This window comes from Cnephaeus nilssonii (genome assembly GCF_951640355.1).
Source record: "Cnephaeus nilssonii genome assembly, chromosome: 12".
Classification (NCBI taxonomy): domain Eukaryota; kingdom Metazoa; phylum Chordata; class Mammalia; order Chiroptera; family Vespertilionidae; genus Cnephaeus; species Cnephaeus nilssonii.
This window is the reverse complement of record NC_137083.1, coordinates 7,519,481-7,540,458: the sequence shown is the minus strand read 5'-3', so window position 1 is coordinate 7,540,458 and position 20,978 is coordinate 7,519,481. Positions and strand designations below refer to the sequence as shown.

Sequence of the window (20,978 nt, the reverse complement as noted above, 5' to 3'; positions counted from 1 at the left end):
CCACTCTCACAATCTCTGTCTTTTAATTTGTGCATTTAGAACATTAAAATTCATAACTATTGATATAATTAGATTTCTACCATATTCATTACTGTTTTCTATTTGTTGCCCTTATTTTTTGTTTCTATTTTTGCATCCCACTGTTGCTGTTGTTGTTTTTGGCCTTTGATGGTTTTAATTAACCATCCTAAATGATTCCATTTGCTCTTTTTCTTAGCATACTGGTTGATTTATTTTATTTTTTATTTTTTAGTGTTTTCCCTAGAGTTCACAGTATACACTTACAGCTAGCCCAAGGCCACTTTCAAACAGCACTGTACCGCTTCGCAGGGCGTGTGACTGCCGTCCCTGTGTCATTGCTGTCAGAGGCCTCAGGGGACCTGTGGGTGATGCTCAGAATGATGCTCCGGAGGAAGGAAGGAGGGGCATTTATCTGCAGACTCTGATCCCTCCGACAAGGGTAACCCCACAGGGTGTTAATTCCTGAGCCCTATCTACTACCAATGACTGTGGGACAATTTCCGCCTCAGCAGAGAAACCCTAGGACAGAAATCAAGAGGAGACAGTAGAGCTAGAGCTTAAAACATGGGCCACGAGGGTGGGAAGCTGGGCTCACCAGGTACCCAATGTACAGCGTTCCCGTGTTTACGTCCTAGGAAACACAGCCAGCCCCATCTGCTCCCCAGTCTGAGCCGGAGGTCCCAGCGGCCCAGGTGCCCCCCGCTCCCTGGGCGGGGCCGTCCCGCACGCTCCTCTGGCTGCGGCCCTCCACCTGCGGCAGCGCCTTCCCCCGGGGCACCGCATGGTCTGCTCTGACGAGAGGAAGAAGACAGGTCTCCCTGCCCCGGTTTATTTAAGCTGCTTCTGAAAGCACGAAATGCTTCTGACTAAAGAGAAGCGGAAACATGGAGACAGACAGAGTCACACAGGCCTCTCAGTGACATCCGAGCCCCGAGGGGAGCCGCCTTCGGGGGACCAACACTAAGGTGGCTCCCCACGCAGCTTTCCTTCGCTTTGCCCTGTTCCCGCTCCCACTCAATGCCTCCTGCAGTCTCCTTCCCGCCACCGCCCCTCTGCTCCTGCCAGCAACCCTCTCCCCTCTTCACAGAGACAACCTGTCTGGCCCCCATGGGCCTCCAGGTTGATTCTAGGCCAGTGGTTCTCAACCTTCCTGATGCCACAACCCTTTCATACAGTTCCTCATGTTGGGGTGACCCCCAAACATAAAATTATTTTCGTTGCTACTTCATAACTGTAATTTTGCTACTGTTATGAATCATACTGTAAATATCTGTGTTTTCCGATGGTCTTAGGCTCTACAGCAGCGGTTCTCAACCTGTGGGTCGCAACACAGATATTTACATTATGATTCATAACAGTAGCAAAATGACAGTTAGGAAGTAGCAACGAAAATAATTTTATGGTTGGAGGTTGCCACAGCATGAGGAACTGTATTAAAGGGTCGCAGCATTAGGAAGGTTGAGAACCACGAGCATCCAGAACCATGACCTCCGGCAGCGGCACCCCCACACACACCCCCACTGAGCGTGCAGAGAGAGGAAGAAGCAGATGCGGCAGACAGGGCTGGGTGCGGCGTGGCCCCCCTGCCCTCACCTGTTACCTTCAGCCAGCAACCGGGAGGACGTGTCATGGGAACACCCCTGAGCACTAGGACGGGAAGGCTCCAGGAGATCCATAACCGAGACCATAGGGTTAGAGAACAATAGATCACTTTGTCCGAGATTCTCATCCCCCGACCCAGGGCTCGGGGTGGTACATCACGCTGTACTTTATTTGTGAGCAAACAAACATACACACAGTATACATCAAGCAGAATGTTCGGCTTTTTTTTTTAATCCTCACCAGAGGGTATTTTTGCGATTGATTTGGAGAGAGAGGAAGGGAGGGGAGAGAGAGAGCTGGAGAGGGAGAGAGAGAGAGTAACATCAATGAGAGAGACACATTGGATAGGTTGCCTCCCACACAGGCCCCCACTGGGGTTGGGGAACCTGCGACTGAGGTACGTGCCCTTGACCGGGAATCGAACCTGCAAACCTGTGACCCTTCAGTCCGGGGGCTGACGCTCTAACCACTGAACAAACCAGCCAGGGCATGTTCTGCATCTTTTCACCAAACAGACATCCTTTTTCATCAGTAATAAGATACTCCTTATTTGCTACTAGGGAGGACCTTGACTTTGCGTAGTCCGCTGGCATGGAAGCAGTTCGCAGCTTCCTTTACTGGTAAAAAAAGCAGCTCAGGCTGCAGAAGGAGGTGGATAATACAAGGTGAGCTTGACGGGTTGAGAAAAGACAAGAGAGCAAGAAAAGGAGATGAGAAAAACCTGATTCCAAAGTAACTACCGATTCGCTGTGAGTGTGTCTGACGGGGGAGCCTGATAAACTGCCGGCGGCAGGAGCCCAAGGTGAGGTGGAATCCCATTTAAAGCTGGCAAGGGCTCCATCAATGAGGTTCCTGGTCTAAAAAATGAAACACACGAAGATTACGCCGGCTGAAGGCTGAGAAGGCGGAGCCCTGCAAAGCCAGGAGGAAAGAAGAGACTTAATTCTCCTAAAAGATTAAAAAATAAATTCTTGGAAACGTTCAATGGTTCTCCAAGTATCTGTAACATAGGTTTGTAGGGTGTCCCCTCCTTTTAGGAGGATGAGGCCCCTAAAATGCCCAGCAGGGAAGAAAACTGGGCCAGGACACAGGTCAGGAGTGAACCTAATGAAACCCAGGGGAAGCGTTCTATGCCCACTAAAATAACACAGTAATGACAGTAAGAAAACGAAGTTTCAATAATGTTTTGAATATCTTTAAATCAGTCGCATAGCCCTGTTCCACTCTTTTTAATACTCTAATTCTTGGTTCTAGAAACTTTTCAGAAACTCTGTCTCCTCCAATTTCAAAAGGATTCGACAATTTAACTCCATTTCAGAAAGACATACCAAGGTTGGGGGAGGGGGTAGATCCCCTATGGAATGTAAGAATACAGCTTGCTTTGTGGTGACATATTTTAAATTCTCAAATGCGGTAGGGTGTGGGGTTTTTCTGAGTTATCCTGTTGCTTTTTTACATAACTGGTCCCATTATTCCACCTATAACTCTGTAACATCCACTAACATCGGACAGTGCCAGGCCTCCTCCCTTCGCATCTTGACTGTTCTTAACTTGCTTACGTCTCTAAGGAAAGTTTAGTTAAAAATCACTTCGTCAATTTCTAAAGCGAAATCTCCTTTTTGGATTTATATTGAGATTACATTTAACAAAAGGAAGATTAATCGTTTAATTTCTTTACCGAAAGAATTTTCACCTTAGCAATATGTCATGCTCTCATCCAGGTACATGACTGGCCCTTTCTGTGTGAAACATCTGCTGTATGTATTACCCCAAACACCATCTCCTCGTACGTAGCCCTCTCACTTCATTCTGAGAACAACTCCTCCCCTGTTGCTCATTCCACGTGAGTCAGGTGGCTGTCAGCTATGCTGCCCGATGGCCCTGTCCTCGGGGATAAAGTCGAGGAGTAGGTATACGACCCCAGCTTGGATCGTCACCGTTCTTCATGCTGAAACCAAAAGGAAGGAACGTTTCTGTCCTATTGGCCTGCTGGGCTAGGAACCCCATCCGGCCACACGAAGGAGCCTGAGAAAATGAAGCTAGCACCCCAAGAAAAGCAGAAAAAAACAAGGAGTCCTGGGGGTGACGTGCCCCCGCCTCTCATCCCTCAGATCCCCAGAGAGACAACTCCTACGGGTCTGTGAATGACCAGTGTCCTCCCAGCAAACCCGCTCTGAGCTGGAGATAGTCGGTGGTGGGTTTCTGTCATCTGCCATCTATAGTTTGGAGTTTTATTTTTTTAACTTTAATGTTTTTTTGGGTTTTTGTTTTGTTTTGTTTTTTATCGATTTTTCACAGAGAGGAAGAGAGAGGGATAGAGAGTTAGAAACATCGATGAGAGAGAAACATCGATCAGCTGCCTCCAGCACACCCCCTCCTGGGGATGTGCCCGCAACCAAGGTACATGCCCTTGACCGGAATCGAACCTGGGACCTTTCAGTACGCAGGCCGACGCTCTATCCACTGAGCCAAACCGGTTTCGGCTAACTTTAATGTTTTTATTGAACACCCCCACCCCACCACAGTCTCTCCCAGTGCCCTGGGCTCTCCTTGCAAAAGCTCAGTCCATGAGTGAGGTTCCTGGAGCACTTACACATCAAATGCTGGGCTTTGCTGCCACCGTGTGGCCATGTCTGAGCACTACAAGCGGCCTCTTGCTTGAAAAGTTAAACTGGTTTGGTTTGCCATATAACATTCTATTAGTTTCAGGTGTATGACATGATGATTTGATATTTGTATACATTTCAAAACAATTCACCATAAGATCACAGGAAGTCCAATTAACAGTTACAATTTTTTTTCTTGTGATGAGAACTTCGAAGATCTGCTTCTCTTAGCCACTTTCAAATATATACTACGGTATACTGAACTACAGCAACCATGAAGCACTTACTTCGTACTCCATGACTTCCGTTTGGTTCTTAAGATTCCACACGTAAGGGAGATCACACGGTTTTTGCCTTTCTCTGCCTGACTTCTTTCACTCAGCATACCGGTTTCGGCATGAGAAGCCAGTGTTTTGTGACACCGTGTCCAACATGTGAGCACTTAGGCTTTCATTATCATATGCCATGACAGCTCCATAAAAATCATTCCTGCCCTAACCGGTTTGGCTCAGTGGACAGAGCGTCGGCCTTCGGACTCAAGGGTCCCAGGTTCAATTCCAGTCAAGGACATGTACCTTGGTTGCGGGCACATACCCAGTAGGAGGTGTGCACGAGGCAGCTGGTCGACCGATGTTTCTAGCTCTCTATCCCTCTCCCTTCCTCTCTGTAAAAAATCAATAAAATATATTTTTTTAAAATCATTCCTAGAACCGACCCCAGCGTGCTGACGCCTCCCAGAGGCAGCGTTCAGAAGAAGCCCTGTACATGGAGACGTTATCCTTTCAGCCCCACGCCTGGCGTCCCAGGGAGGGTCCGCACTCGGGACACGGCTGACCCGACGGGAACGACGCGGGGATCTGTGCGGCTCTCCGGCCAGGACCTCAAACAACAGCGTCTTTTTCTAAGGGGGGAAGCCGGGCGTGAATTTCCCCGTTGTCAGTGAAACAGCTGGTAGTGGTGGTGCTGGAAATGAAAGTCCATCCAGCCCGGCCGGGTGGCCCAGTGGTTGAGCATCAACCTCTGAACCAGGAGGTCACTGTTCGGTTCCTGGTCAGGGCACAAGCCTGGGTTGCGAGCTCGATCCCCAGTGTGGGGCGTGCAGGAGGCAGCTGACTGATGATTCTCTCTCATCACTGATGTTTCTGTCTCTCTCTCTCCCTTTCCCTTCCTCTCTGAAATCAAGATACACATTTTATTTTTTTAAGACCCCCGAAGGAGCCCAGGGCAGGAGGGAAGGGTTACTCACGGGAGAAGCGGGAGAAGCGGTTGAGCGGCCCGGCAGCCTTGTCTCCGGTTTCGTTTGCAACTGGGAACAGAGAAAACAGAGGAGGCGTTAGGAGCAGGCACGTGTGTCAGCACAACGCGCCCACCTGCGGCGGGTGCTCTGGAGCAGGGGTCCTCAAACTTCACTGTCCCTCAGACCGTTGGAGGGCCGGACTATAGTTTAAAAAAAAAAACTATGAACAAATTCCTATGCACACTGCACATATCTTATTTTGAAGTAAAAAAAACAAAATGGCAAAAACACCCGCATGTGGCCCGCGGGCCGTAGTTTGAGGACGCCTGCTCTGGAGGGTTTGACAGGAACATGCCTGCGAGTATTGGTAAGAGAATTTCATTTCGGCTCCTAATTTTCCAACGCTGCCTTTCCCCCCCCCCCCCCCCTGTCTAAGTGAGGTCGAATGTCCGCGTCGATTTGACGAGAGCATCTGAAGGGAGCCGGGGAGGACCAGACGACACGCAGCCCACGGTGCCGGGGACTAAGCTGGCCCGCGTCCACTTAGCAAGAGCCGGGCAGCCCCGGCTTCCGAACCAGCGAACGGCGGTCCTTCTGCCTCGGGCGTCCCCCCAGCAGGCTGTCCTGACCCTCCACACACAACTGCGCCCCAGCCACCCGCCCTGAGCCCGGCTTCCTCGGATGAGCGGGGGCGAAGCCAAGGCGGGAATGTCAGGAGACGGCAAGGTTGGTGTTCATTCGAAGGACCTTTAGATTTAGACACTAACAATCAGGGGCTTCAAAACGGGGGGCCCGGGAAGTTTTCTGAGAACTGCCCGAGGAACCCGACGGTGGGAGGGTACCCTCCTCGGACAGGCCTCTCCGTAACTCATCACGCCTACTGCGTCGTCCATGTCCCCTGTGTTTACAAACGCCGTCTTTGTGATGACAAAGGGGCCGATTATCCGGTGGAAACACAGGTGCTCCTCACCTTAAATGCCGCTTGTGATGCCCAGAAGGTGATACCTCGGTTGCTTTGAACACACACAGTCAACACAGGCCTAGACCTTTGTGCCCGGCCTGAGTGAACACCCAAAGCAGTCAGCTGGAAAACCCCCTTCATTTCCATTTCGGAAGAAACGTTGGTGGGAGGAAGAAGGCTGGTAATGTCATCACTGCTGCAGGAGGCCGCCGCGGCGGGACAAAAGCAGCAGCTCCTTCGTAAACGCACTCCAGCGTTTTGCAAAGAAGGGGAGGAGTCAAAACACTCCTTTCGCCCTCTCACAAAGGTAGACAGACACCTTTACATTTACGACACGTGCCCGGTTTTCTAAAATTAAGGCGTTCGATCTCGGCCTACGTCTGTGTTTCTGTTATTTGCATTGCCCCCGGGGCCTCCCCCCACCTTTGTACCTTACAAGCCAGGCGTTACACACAGTGACCAGCAGGGGGCGGTGACGCTGCACCCCGCTCCCAGGATCTCACAGCCCAGCCATTCCCAACAGAAAGAGGGAAAGACAGACGGACCGACAGTGAGAAAGAGGGAGGTGGGGAGGAGCCAGCCCAAGTTAGGTCTAGACATGCGTTTCCCTGGTCCAGAGTCCAAAGTCTAAAGGAGGAAAGAAAGGAAGGATTTTTTTCCCCCCGAAACATTTGCCGCAGGAACGGATGGGCTACTTGTCTGGCAGGACAGCGAAGGCCGCTGCAGTCGCCGAGAACACCGGCCACCACGGCAGCGTCCACCGCGGAGTCGCGCTGTCCCGGTGGGAGGACAGAGCTGCGGTGACGCCTCTGTCACTGTCACGGACTCGGCAACCACTGCTGACGCGCCTCTCCCCGCCGCCCTCTCCGAGGATGGGACTTGCTGACCCAGATCCGAGTCAGGCCAGGAGAGGCTGGGCCTGGGATCTAGGCCAGTGAGGGCCAGGAGGGCTGTCCCTGCCCAGGAGGCACGGGACCCTGCCACCAGCATCCCTTTCCTCCACCAGGCCCAACGCCACACGCCCATCAAGTGATGCCCAACCCCTACAAGACTCGACCCAGCCACCGGGGCCTCGTGTCGGACCGGCCCCACCTCTCCTCAGCTCGCTGTGGTCCCCAGAGCATCCTTGTCACATGTTCCCGACCAGCACTCCCGCTGCCCCTCCCCGGGACACTCCTCCTGCCTGGCCAACTCCCATCATCCCTGAAGACCCAGGTGGGGCCTCTGATTTCCCAAAGGCTCCCCCGCCTCCCACCGCCCCTGCTCCAGCTCACAGACCCCGGCCCCCTTGTCTGCCTGCCTTCCACGCCACGTCCTCAACCACCAGGGAGGCGGTGGAAAAAGATCGCAGGCTCCACTTAGACACAGATTCTGATCTGGTGGGTCGGTGAGGCCCGAGCACTTACACTTCTACCAAGTCCCCTACTGAGGACACTGGTCTGGGCACCCCGATGTGAGAACAGCATCTCTCACCCCTCCGCCCCCCAAGGCAAGGACCGTAAGCTTTTCATCTTCGTATCTCAGCCTCCTGGAGAGTGAGTGGCCCGCAGAATAATGCCTTCCATCAATATTCTGAGACCTGAATGCGGGAGACTGAGTCAGTACCAACGGCCACAGACGCTCGGTAGACCAGACCTCAGGCTGGCTTCCGGTGGGCCGTACGACGCCCACGTGCGTGTGTTTTGTTTGGTCTCAGTTTTCCATTTTAAACCATCAGTTGTCTAAAAAACCAAGAGATTTCAAAAACAAATGCAGAGGGTCGGCTTCTCTCAATACCTGGAGAACGGTCCAGCCCACAGGCAGCAGGGGGTGGCCACCGGGACGCCCCCTTGTGGGTGGTTCCGCCTCCTGCATGTGCAGGGGGCAGGTCTTTGCGGACGGCGCTGGGCTTTCTATGCCCGTGGCCTGGTCCGGAAGGCGAGTGACAACAGGACCCCTAGCAGAAGGAACACAAAAGAATGAAACTAAAACTCGGCAGAGACCAGCCCGACACAAAGGGATGTGGCCGGGCGCCCTAAGTCCTTCGGACCCCGGCTGCGAACTGCCCAGGCCTGCCCGCCGACGGGGCTGCTGGTCTCCTGCTTTAAAAACACACAGCACGCTTCAACAGGGCGGCGGATGTCCCACTGACCAGGTGCACTGAGAGCCGGGATTGGGCAAGATCTCATAGAAATGGTCATGCAGGTTTAAGGGAAGTATCCATGTCACACTTTGGGCTAGCACACAGATCCGGGTGTGTTACTGGTTTTGTTGATGTGGAATTGCATGTCTAGGTCACATGAGCACACGGGCACAGAGCAGTGAGTGGAAAGGTGTGCACCAGGTATAGTGACAGCTGTATCTTCTGGGTGCCAGCATTTGGGGAGATTTTTAGCCTCTTTTGTACTTTCCTACATAAACTCAATCTTTTATGATAAGCATGTACCATGTTAATAATCAGAAAAAATGTTTTTATTAAAGGAACAGAAAACAATTGACTATTATTTTACATACTAGAGGCCCGGTGCACCGATTCATGCACCGGTGGGGTCCCTCAGCCTGGCCTGTGCCCTCTTGCAATCCAGGACCCCTCAGGGGATGTTGGATAGCTGGTTTCGGCCCGATCCCCCCAGACCTGATCCAGACAGGAGGGAGCCCGATCCTGTGCATTGAGCATCTGTCCTCTGGTGGTCAGTGCACATCATAGTGACCAGTCAACCGGTCATTCGGTCACTTAGGCTTTTATATATAGACTAGTGGCCTGGTGCATGAAATTTGTGCACGGAGGAGGGGTTTCCTCAGCCCAGCCTGCACCCTCTCCAATCAGGGACCCCTGTGGGATCGGGCCTAAATTGGCAGTCGGACATCCCTCTCGAAATCTGGGACCGCTGGCTCCTAACCGCTCACCTGCCTGCCTGATTGCCCCTAACCCCTCAGCCTGCCTGCCTGATCGCCCCTAACTGCCTTCCCCTGCAGGCCTGATCTTGCCCCCATCTGCCCTCCCCTGCCAGCCTGATCTTGCTCCAACTGCCCTCCCCTGCTGGCCTGGTTGTCCCCAACTTCCCTCCCCTGCCAGCCTGATCTTGCCCCCAACGGGCCTCCCCTGCCAGCTTGATCTCGCCCCCAACTGCTCTCCCCTGCCAGCCTGATTGACTCTTAACTGCCTCTGCCTGCCTGATCACCCCTAACTGCTCTCCCCTGCCAGCCTGATCTCACCCCCAACTGCCCTCCCCTGCAGGCCTGATCTTGCCCCCATCTGCCCTCCCCTGCCAGCCAATTTGGTTCTGATTGGTCGGTTTCTATGCCAGTCAGTGTCAAAAGCTCTGCCTCCTAGGTAGCCATTAGCTCCTCACAGTTCACCCAGATTTGGTTCTGATTGGTTGGTTTCTATGCCAGTCAGTGTCTCCAGGCCTGTTTCCTGGCCTGATCCAAGAGGCGGGGCTGATCAGCAGCCCCCACGGAGGCCTGGAGAGAAACAGAGACATGGCTGCTGGCAAAGCCCAGAGAGAAAGAGAGAGGCAATGGCTGATCAACAGCTGCCACAGAGGCTGCAGATCATACCCTGCCTCTCTCTTTGGGCCTCTCTCTGGGCCTGATCCACAGCCCCCTCAGCAGTCAGTGCTGGGTCGCCGTGCCGGCACCAGCGGCAGTCAGTGCTGGGTCGCCATGGGAACCCAGCACTGACTGCAGGACTGACTTCCGATGTTCCGGTCGAGCCTTCGGTCTGTTGTTACGGACCCTGGGTTTTATATATTAGGATAATTTTGTATACTTTATATGTTTATTTGTTTATATAAAGTGTGTCTTGGATCTCAGAATCCAGGGACTTCCATCTCTAGTCCAAGAGGACACCCTGTAAACTCAAGAAATGAACCTCCCAGCCCCTCTCCATCTGTCCCACACACTATAGGTCAGTGGTTTGCAGTCCTGGCTGCACATCAGAATCACCTAGCAAACTTAAAAAGTCCTGGTGCCCAGGCCACACCCCCAGAACAAGCAAGCAGGGCCTGGGGTGGAGGGGAGAACCAGGCATCAGCACTTGTTCATCTCCTGGGTGGTTCCAAAGAGCAGCCAAGGTTCAGAAGCACTAATAACTGGGGTGACCTCTTACATCTTCATCCAAGCAGTGGCCAGGAGGAGGTGAGGCTCAGGTTCCTTCCAAAATAATTACCCTGTTCCGTTCTGGTCAGGCTGCTCTTGTTTTGTCATTAAAATCCTCAACAGAGACATGACTCTCAGAGAAATTCAACTGTTGAGACTGCAAACACGACTGTGGGGTCTGTTAGTGGGCCGTCCCTGGCCCTGTGAAGGGTTCTTCCTAAAAAGATTCACCACCCTTGCCTCCACCTCCAGTGTGTGTGCCGAGTGCCGCCTGGAGCCCGGTGCTGGGCTGGACTCTGCAGGGGCAGCAACAACAGGCTTCACTCGCCCGACACCCAGGGAGTCAGGGAGGTGCCGTGAGTGCCTCTCAGTGGGTTTACTCAGGTGTGATCAGCTCTGGGACTGACTCTAAGGTGATGATGATGTAATGGTGATGATGGTGGTAATGATGATGGTGATGATGATGACAATGCTGATGGTGATGATGGTGATGGTGTGAATTCTTGCTCCCGTCCCTGACCCACTAAATCAGAAACCCTGCATGTGGGGACAGGATCCTAGGTTTTAATCAACTGCCTCGGAAGCTACATTCCGATCTGAGAAGAGCGTGCTAAGTGAGGTTTTCCCCTGCTATGCATGTTGTGTGTTGCATGTTCCCTACCCCAACTCCCCCCCAAAAAAAATGGCTAGAAACAAATCTTGAAATAAGGGCTTGTCATGGAGATGAGTGGGAGGGAGGCGGGGGAGACCGGAAGTTAACTCGGAGCAATGGGCATCTGGCCCCAGGCCCAGAGGCGGCTCTGATGGCCCAGCTACGCTGCCAACACTGCAGGCCATCCAACAGGGCGGAGGAGGGCGGGGCCAACAGCTGTGGGGGCCTGAGCAGGTGCGCACTGCTTTGTCCCCAAAACCAGCACCCAAAACACGGCCACCCTGTTTTGAAAGCCCTGGCACCTGGGCGAGCGTAAACGCAGCTGGGGTGCCGGGTGCCAGGGCAAACACGCCGTGAGTGAGCTGGTGCGAGGCAGAGCCCGGCTCCTCAAGGAAATCTTCCTGGCGCTGCCGGCTGCGTGGCCACAAGCTCTGGGCCCCACCCCAGGTGAGATGGTCTGTGAAGCCTGGTGGCTGGAAAGCCAGGTGCAAGGGCCTCCCCTCGAAGAAAAAAGCCTTGGGGTGAGGCTCGGGGCATCTTGCTGCAGAAGGGGACGCACACGGAATTGCTGGCAGGGGTTTGGCCTCACCTCACCTCGCCTTGCCTTCAACACGCAGAGGCCTGAGCAGCAGCAAGCAGGACTGGGTGGGGTGCTGGGGAGAGGCTCGGCCGAGATCATCCTTAACTACTGTGCTCAGCTGGCACCTTCTCAGTAAGGCCTTCCATGGCCGTCCATACAGGACTTCTTCCTTTCTTTTTTTAAATACATTTTTATTGATTTCAGAGGTGAGGGGAGAGGGAGGGAGATAGAAACTGCAATGGTGAGAGAGAATCATGGATCGGCTGCCTCCTGCACGCCCCACTTTGGGGATCAAGCCCACAACCCGGGCGTGTGCCCTGACCAGGAATCGAACCGTGACCTCCTGGATCATAGGTCGATGCTCAACCACTGAGCCACGCCAGCCGGGCTCTTTCTTTTTTTCTTTTTCTTTTTTTAGGATAGAAGCTATCAGAGCATGTCCACGTGCTGACGAGAATGATGCAGTGAAGTGGGGGTAGAGGGGTGATTGTAAGAAAAGTTCAGGGGATACCGGGCCCGCTGCACGAGGGAGGGGGTGACCTCAGCTGCGGTCTCTCCCCGGCCCGGAGCGCGTGTCTGGGGAGACACGGGAAGTGCTGGGCACGATGCGGAGCCTGTGCATGCGGGTGCGGGACACGTGCGTGGACATTCTCTTCTGAGCGCTTCTGTTTTCTCAAGGAAATAAGAAGGCTCCCGGGGCCCGTGGCGGCTCGGGGGAGTGGAGACGTGGAGTCAGATGGATGGGTACAGAGTCAGAGAGGGATGAATGTTGGGGAGATGGTGATGGGTGATCCAAGCAAGGTCTTGGCGTCCGGGGTGCCTGACACAGATGAGTTCCTCCTGGTGGACAGTGAGAGCGAGAGCGAGAGCGCCTTAGGCAGACTGGCGGGGGGCGGGGAGGGCGGTTCAGGGGGAGCAGGTAGGAGGAGGGAGAGCGGGTCGTGCGCGGGTCACACAGCAGGACACTCTTGCACAACGAACATGCGCGTGGTGTACCTTTTAGACAAATGGTCCCGAGGCTCGAGCTTCTATAAGTGAGCACTGTGAGAGGAGCCCGGCACAGGTGGGGCCTGTCTCCCGGGCTGAGCCGCACAGGCTGTTTGCACGACAGGGAGAGAGGGGGCCGCTCAGCTTGGGGCTCTGGGCCCCTGGAGATCGGCGGCCTGAGTGCTGGTGTCGAGCGGGAGGAAGCTGACGGCACTGGTTTGAAATGGGATGTGGAAATTCCCTGTGGTTTTCAGTGATTCACACTTTCCTTGACCTGCCATGGGAACCGGCTCTGGGGGGACTTCAATGGTTCCAACTGGACACCAGAAATAGCAAAGCAAAGTCCCGCCCACCCCTCCCCACAGCCACAGCCACACACACACACACACACACACACACACACACACACACAGGCCCGAGGAAAGTCAGGTGTTCAAGGGCTGGGTGCCCCCTCCACCTTGGAGCTGGGAGGCTGCGGGAGCCGGGCCTATGAGGACCAACCCGCCTGGAAGGTGAGGTCCAAGGCCATCTGTGCGGCTACCAGCGGGGTCCCCGGACCCAGAGGAGCACGGCTCTCCGGAACCTGGAGGCATTTATGCAGGAGATGAAGCTGAATCCTCTCTGGGCAGATGTGCTTGTGTGTGCAAAGCAGAGACTGCACGTGCCTCCTGGTGGCAAACCGCGCCAGTCAGAGTCGTGCTGAGGGAAGCAGTGGGTGGTTCGTGCTGAATTCCAAAGCCACCTCCCGCTAAGGCCATGGACGCGGGATCTGTACAGTGCTGTGCCCCTAAGGACTTACACTCACTGAAGAGTGAGTAAATAACAGTGGGTTTGTTCTCTTGTAAAAACCAACGTTGTGGTTGGGGTGGGAGGTGGTAGAGTAGGGCCTGGAAGAGTCCTTCGAAGCTCAGCTGGAGCCCTGGGCGGCGTGGCTCAGTCGGTTGGGCACCGTCCCGGGCACTGAATGGTTGCCTGTTCGATTCCTGGCCAGGGCACAGGCCCGGATTGCGGGCTCGATCCCAGTAGGGGACGTGCAGGAGGCAGCCAATTGATGTTTCCCTCTCACGTTGATGTTTCCTCTCTCCCTCTCCTTTCCTCTCTAAAAAATCAATTTTAAAATTTTTCTTTAAAAAAGCTCAGCTGGAAGTAAGAGCCGGCTGACCTGGGTCCAAACCCTGTCTCCTTCCTGGGGGAAGACATGTATCCAAGCCTCAGCTCCTCTGCCTTCAAGCGTGGAGGATGGTCCCTGCGTCTGAGAGCAGTGGTGAGGAGCCACGGCCTCCGGCTGTGAGGGCCCAATCAGGGCTAGTTGCCTTTACCACCTTCTTTTTCGAGAGAAATGCTGGAATCTGGGACAGGCAGACGATCAGAGGACAAGACAGTGTCGTCTTCCCCACCAGGAAGGACACTGAGACCCGAGAGCTCCTGAACCGTCTGCAGAAGGAAGCACCTCACACAAGCCTTTGAGAGGAGGACGTACGTGGCAGCCGGTTTCCAAGGAGACCGTTCTTACAAAAACTACTATGAGACACACTCCCTCTACGAAGACAGGATAACACCAGGCCCCTGCTCCCAGCGTGATCCGCCTGCGTCCTGACAGGTGACGGGAACGTGGGCGGAGAAGCCTGAATGCTGGGTGGCAGGCAGCGCCTCCACACCCGGTTTGTGGAGTGGAGGAATGAATGAGTGCTGTGTTTCAGCTTCACGCGGGGCCGGGGGCCGGGACAGGAGGAGGACGTGAAGGAGTGGGCCCCGGGGACCAAGGACGGAGCACAGGGGCGGTCGGGGACCTGGTCGCTGGGCCTGGGGCCGCAGTAAACACTAGATCACCAGGATGAACTAGGCGAGAGCCCAGGCTGGCTCTGAAATCCTTGGGTGCACCCCAAGGCCGTGCAGCCAGGATCCCACGGGGAGCTGGCCTCCGTGCACCCCAGGGGTTCCAGAACCGCCCGCCCGCCCGGCGGTCCTGCCCGAGGCCGATGCTGAGAGCCGTGTCTGTGAGCCCTGGCCCTGACCTGGGCATGGAATCCACGCCACTTCTCTTTCCTTCGTGGGTGTTTACGATCCCCACGCGATCACCAGCTCCCCCGGCCCAGGACGCTGCTTTCCAAGGAGAGTCTGTGGAAGGCAGCGCCCTACCCAAGACAGTCCCACAGGCAGGGGCCTGGCCGGACAGCCGGGAACCTCCAGACTCCGCCCGTCCCGGAGATGCGCGGCGCACGCTGGCATCGGGAAGCCTCGCCGCGGCCTGCTGAAAAGAAACCTGGCGCAACGGTGTTTCTAATGCCGTGCCGAAAACCCTCTTGCGCCCGCCCGGGAGCGGTGTCCCCTGGGGATGCTCCAGGATGGGGCTCAGAGGGGCTCACTGCCCAGTCACCCACTAACCCGACCCAAGCTAAGGACGTGGGCTTGGCAAAAGCGAGGAGACTCTGCATTCTTTCACCCACAAACAGGCAGGGAGAATGCAGAGACTTTTCAAAGACGCCCGCACCCCGAAGGAGGTACCGGCGAGGCTGCAGGCTTCAGGAGAGGGAGGCCGGCGTTTCGCTGACCCTGGGACCTGGGAGACGTGGAAAGACCGTCGCAATTTGAAGGTTTCCCTCCGGCTGCCCAGGAGGGTCCGGGACCATACCCAATACCTGAGAGGACGGAAGCCCTCGCCGTGGGACAGGCACTCTGTACCTGGTTCCCCAAAACCAACACTTGTTTCCGTAAATCCATGGACTGAGCAACGTGGCATGAGGTGTGGCTCTGCATAGAGGTTGGTGGCGGGAGTAGGCATGTTAAAATGCATGTCCCCGGGTCCACCCAGTCCTTCTGCATCGTAAACAGACTTCCCCACGCCTTTCTGACCCGTGCGTATGCCCAAACACCACCGAACACGCGATTTCCAGAAACTATTAAGAGCTCACGAGGGCTTCTGGAAAAGACAGGACGTGGACAAGGCCCCAGGGAGCCGAAGGCCGTGCTCTCTCCTTTGCCACGGGTGCCCCTACGGGGGAAATGCACCGGGCGTGGCTCGGGGGCTAGTCCCCTTGGGAGCTCAACCTCTCGCTGCGAAGAGTGACTCAGTGGCAGCCGTGGTCACCCGCCCGGGCACTGCCAGCCAGTCAGGCCCAAGCAGACGGACGGACAAGTGCCTCCCTTTGCACATCTTTAGCTGAAACAGCAAAACCTCGAAGAGCCCTCGCCGTCCTGGAATACCTCACATTTAGGTGATTGTGCGATATCATAAGCTCCTTGATCTGCGAAGCTGGTCCTGAGTCCATTTAGGAAGGAAGCAGAATTTATTCCATGGGCGTTCGTTCTTGTCTTTTTTTTTTTTTTTTAATACATTTTTTTTTTTTTTAAATTTCAGAGAGGAAGGGACAGGGAGAGAGGGAGAGAAACATCAATGATGAGAGAGAATCATGGGTCCGCTGCTCCTGCATGTCCCATACTGGGGATCGAGCCGGCAACCCGGGCATGTGCCCTGACCGGGAATTGAACCGTGACCTCCTGGTTCACAGGTCGATGGTCAGCCACTGAGCCACGCCAGCCGGGCTGTCACTTTCTGACCCTGTTCCACCCCAGCCCGCTCCACTTCCCCCTTTCGCCAGCATCCCCTCCCATCCTGCCTCTGCTCCTGTGGTCAAAGGTGTCCAGGAGGGAGTGGGCCTGCTCAGCCTCTTATCGGGGATGCCATGGAGCAGCTCAAATGTGGCACAGAAAGTCCTCCTGGACCCTCGGGCCTAGAGTTCTTGGGCCCAGGACCTGGGTCCTTTCACTGAAGGCAGTGCTTCTGAACGCAGCCAAACACGGCAGAGACCCTCTGGTGGGCGGTGCTCTCCCTTCCCGGGGCGGTGAGTTCCAGTCCGCAGACGCGGGCATTTACCTGCCTGTCAGATGGTAGACGTTCAGTGAGAGAGACCAAGCCTTCCTTGGACCATGGAAGATGGCACCAGCGCTGTAGCTACAGGTGACGGTGGGGGAAGGGAGAGAGGTCCCTTTACAGCCCAATGAAGAGGCTGTCCACGGCTGCGGGGCGAGGATAACGGATGCCCGGACCCGTGCGTGGGAGTGACTGTCGAGCAGCATCAGCGCTACCTTGGGCTGCTGTAACTCTTCCTGCTGAAGAACAAAGTGCCTTTCACAACTGCCACCGCATGGATCCGCCCAACAGCCCATGAGATTGTTTCAATTTTTCAAAAAAAAATCCAGGCACACAAATAAGGCAGCCATCATGTCTGAGGCTCAGTGGAGGCACGCCTTGTGTGGGGGAGGCTCTAAAGTTGGCTCAGGAGGCAAACATCGCAGGAGCTCACAGGCAACCCCCTTCCGTCTCCTGTGCGGCATGGTCTCCTTGGTCTTGTGTATAGAATCCTGCCTGGAGCCCAACACAAATGCATGCCCTAAGGTAGACTGTTTAACTAAGAATGTACCTGCAGCCTGGCAGTGGCTCAGTGGTTGAGCATCGACCTATGCACCAGGAGGTCATGGTTCAATTCCTGGTCAGGGCATGTGCCTGAGTTGCAGGCTCGATCCCCAGTGGGGGGTGTGGAGGAGGCAGCCGATCCATGATTCTCTCTCATCAGTGATGTTTCTCTCTCTGTCTTCCTCTGTGAAATGAACAAAAAATATATTTTTTAAAAGAATATACATGCAAAATATACTACATTCAGGGGACTTTAAATTAAATAAAGAGGAAAAGGAGGGTGTACAGTTAAGTGTTTATTTTTTTAAAAGCCGAGTGCGCATGTGCAGCTGGCCACGGCACAGCGGGCTAAGCTCTACAGCTTTGCGTTAAGACAGATGAGCTGCCCAGATCCGCGGGCCTGGCAGCAGCTGGGTCACAACCCAATAGCTCCGACTTACGGGCACCCACTGCCTGCCAAGCTCTGTGCTGGGCCCTTTACTGTATCCTCTCAACCACCCATCGATGGGCAGACTCTGCTACCCTCCCCATTTCATAGAAGACCCGTCGGAGGCTGAGAGGGAGCGGGAACCCTGGCCACACGCGCCCAGTGAGTGGCGGAGCTGGAGCCAGAGGTCTGTCTGACTCGGAGACGTGGGCCTGTAGGAGCGGCTCTCAAATTAGGTCTTAAACATGGGCCATTTGTGTCCGGCCAGCGTGGCTCAGTGGTTGTGTGTCGACCTATGAACCAGGAAGTCACTGTTTGATTCCCGGTCAGGGCACATGCCCGGGTTACGGGCTTGATCCCCAGTGTGGGACGTGCAGGAGGCAGCCGATCGATGGTTCTCTGTCATCATTGATGTTTCTGTCTCTCTCTCCCTCTCCCTTCCTCTCTGAAATCAATTTTTAAAAAACGTATTTTTAAAATGTGGGCCATTTCTCCCCTGGCTGGTGGCTCACCTGGTTGGAGTGCCGTCCTCTCGTTCCATTCCGGGTCAGGGCACGTACCTAGGTTTCGGGTTTGATCCCCGGTCAGGGCGCGTGCAAGGAGGCAACCGGTCAGATGTTTCTCTCTCCCTCTCCCTCCCTTTCTCTCTAAAATCAGTCAACATATCCTCAGGGGAGGATTTTAATAAAAGTGGACCATTTCTTAGGTCCATCTCAGACCAACTGACAGATTCCTGGCCGCCTGCCCAGCCGATTCCGATGCGGAGGGTGCCCAGACCTCCCGAGGAGGACCCTGCTGCAGGCCCTACCGCTCCGTGGCTCCCCCCTACACCGCCGTCTGCCCGGCTGGAGGCTATTAATAAAGTGCCTGCCCCGGGCTGAGGACGCCGCAGCCACATCCTCTCACACTCCTCTCCCAGCCGACAGGCCCACGTCCCCCAAGCACGCCTGGCCGCTGGGCTTGTTTCCCTGATTCAGGACGCAGTGAAGCCCCTGACACCGGAGACCTTTCCCCGCACGAAATCTGCCTCACAGCTCACCCAAATACGGCTTCCTCTTTTAAAACAACGCAAAGGCTGGCTACGATGCGGGTCTGGCTCTGACGCAGCACGAAGGCAAGCGGGCGGGACCCGCGCTTCTGCGTGGAATCACCCCTCTTTCCGATGGGACAGGCACACGGCCAGTGCCAGATGGTGACATTTGTCCACGTCAAGCCGATTAAGTCAGGAGCCGGTGAAGCATGGTGCAGACAGAGAAAGTGACGGCGCACACACACGCGCGCGCGCGCACACACACATACACACACATGCACATACACACGTACACACACACATGCACATACACGCACACGCACATACACACGCACAAGCACGCGGCCAAGGCTACATTCTTTAAACCGCCCTGTCGCCCTGACCTCTGCAGTCGCTCGCCCCTCACAGCTGGACACAGCTGTGCACTCACCTACCTGCAGCTACAGGTCCACAGTCCAGGCGGACCTAGGCCTCAGCCCAGGACGAAGCCCCTCGGGCCTTCTGCCCGCACACCCCTGCCCGCACACCCCTGCCCGCACACTGGAAGCTCAGGTGGCCCCATCTAAGCACATGAGCAGCCTGAAGCCTCAGCCCAGGGAAAGATCCCTCCCCTGCCCAGTTCTCCAGACCAGGCCCCTGGGCATCCCTCCTCCTTGACTCCTTTCCCTCACCTTCCGCATCGAATCCATCACCAGCTCCTGTGGACTCCACCTCTAGTCTATCTGCCTCTTCCCAGCCGCCCACTGCCCGAAGGATCCTAGCCTGCCCTCCTCCCCAGCCTCACCCCCGTCCCACCAGCGCCCTCTGGGATTACGGTGGCAGCCTCCTACAGGTTCTCCCAGGTGGGCCGCCCTCGCCAGCACCTGCACAGAGGAGGTGCCTGGCTCAGGGAGGGTAATGCACACACTAAACCATCCACCGTGAATAATAAAAACCTAATTAAAATATTCATGACTTCTTGCCCTGTCTCCATTCCCCACCCCATACCCCTGAACACACCTCGGCTCCCCCTGGCTATTAGCGTAAAGTCCAGACTCTCTGTAAAGGTTGGTTATAGGCATTTCCACGTCTGTCATTGGCTCTTGCCCTCAACCCCACTCCGCCCTCCAGCCAAAGTGAAGGCCGTTTGGTGGAGATCTCCTCTGACGGTCCATCAGATAGCTAACCCAACAGACGGCTAACATATCCAGGAAGTGTTCCAGTGTGCTTCCCTATAGGCCAGGATACTTGGGGATTACAAATATTTTAGGCAAATGCCAATTATTCCAGGTGATGAGCTAATCATGTGCTACACAGACCACCTATGTCCCCTCCCCTGTGGGACCTACCGACTCTTGGGCAACTGCTCCCTGGTATTATAAATACACCTAAGTACTCATATAACCAAATGTTCCAAGCACATTTTTCAACCGACTCTTCATTCACTCGTTAATTGTCTACTGAGCACCTACTCGGTGCCTGGCACTGTGCGAGATCCCAGGATTACAGGGCTCATAGAACGTACGTTCTAGTGGGAAATGGGCTTCCAGCACAACAGTTATACAATTCGTTATTTGGTGACGGTTTTGTAAAGTACTACGAAGAAGAACCGGGACAGAGAGAGCATGTCACTCACTAGCGAGTCGGGAAGGGGAAAGGAAAAAGAAGGCTTCTTCAGGAAACGGATGTGCGAGCTGAGAGCTGAAGGATAAGCTGGAATTCAGCCCATCACGAGGACTGGCAGCGGGAAGATCCCAGGCAGAGGGAACGGCGCTTGCAACGCTCCACGTGGGAGCGGGATGCCTGTGAGGAGGCCAGCGTGGCTGCGGATCGAGGAGGGCCTGGGAAACAAGGCCAGGGAGGCGGCAGGGCCAGCACCTCGGCCCTGCAAGCCAGTGCCGCTCACACCATTGCTTGCTGGAGTGTCGTAGACCAATACTCTTGTAAAAACCAATAAAAACGGATCACTAGAAAATTAAAAGACAGACAAGACACAAGCCCACGTGTTGTTATTCTTTTACTCTTAGACTTCACACACATAAACTATCTTGCCAGTTCCTATAGAATTTCCTAAATGCCTGCTCTCGCTTTGTGTCCTTGCTTGGGGCTTACTGATCACAACCTGGTCCCGGTCCAGGTCCCACTCTGAGCCGCAAGGTGGATGGGAAGCCGTCCGCGCGCGCCACGCCCGGGTAAGGTGAACTCGGAGCCGTGTTTCCCGAAGGCCATCCTGGCTGTTGGATGGGAATGGGTTTGGGGTTGAAGGGTCACCTGGGCTACTGCCGGCATCTTGGTGAGAAACGACATACCTTCCCAGGAATGATACTTAATGTTTGCAGCGACCTGTGAGCTGGTCGCCGGCATCCATTATTAAGTGAATTTAGGCCAGGCGTCCTCAAACT

The 20,978-nt window shown here is 55.0% G+C and overlaps 1 protein-coding gene across 2 annotated transcripts in view; it reads right to left on the bottom strand.

Moving 5' to 3' along the window:
* Positions 1–20,978, bottom strand: part of PDE1C (phosphodiesterase 1C) — a gene marked incomplete at both ends in the record, with an annotated part of 288,273 nt that overhangs the window by 243,248 nt on the left and 24,047 nt on the right. For both annotated transcript variants that reach the window (XM_079786145.1, XM_079786146.1), the window contains one exon: positions 5,476–5,535. In XM_079786145.1, coding sequence (XP_079642271.1) covers positions 5,476–5,535 — 60 coding nt within the window. The remainder of the gene's footprint in view (positions 1–5,475; positions 5,536–20,978) is intronic.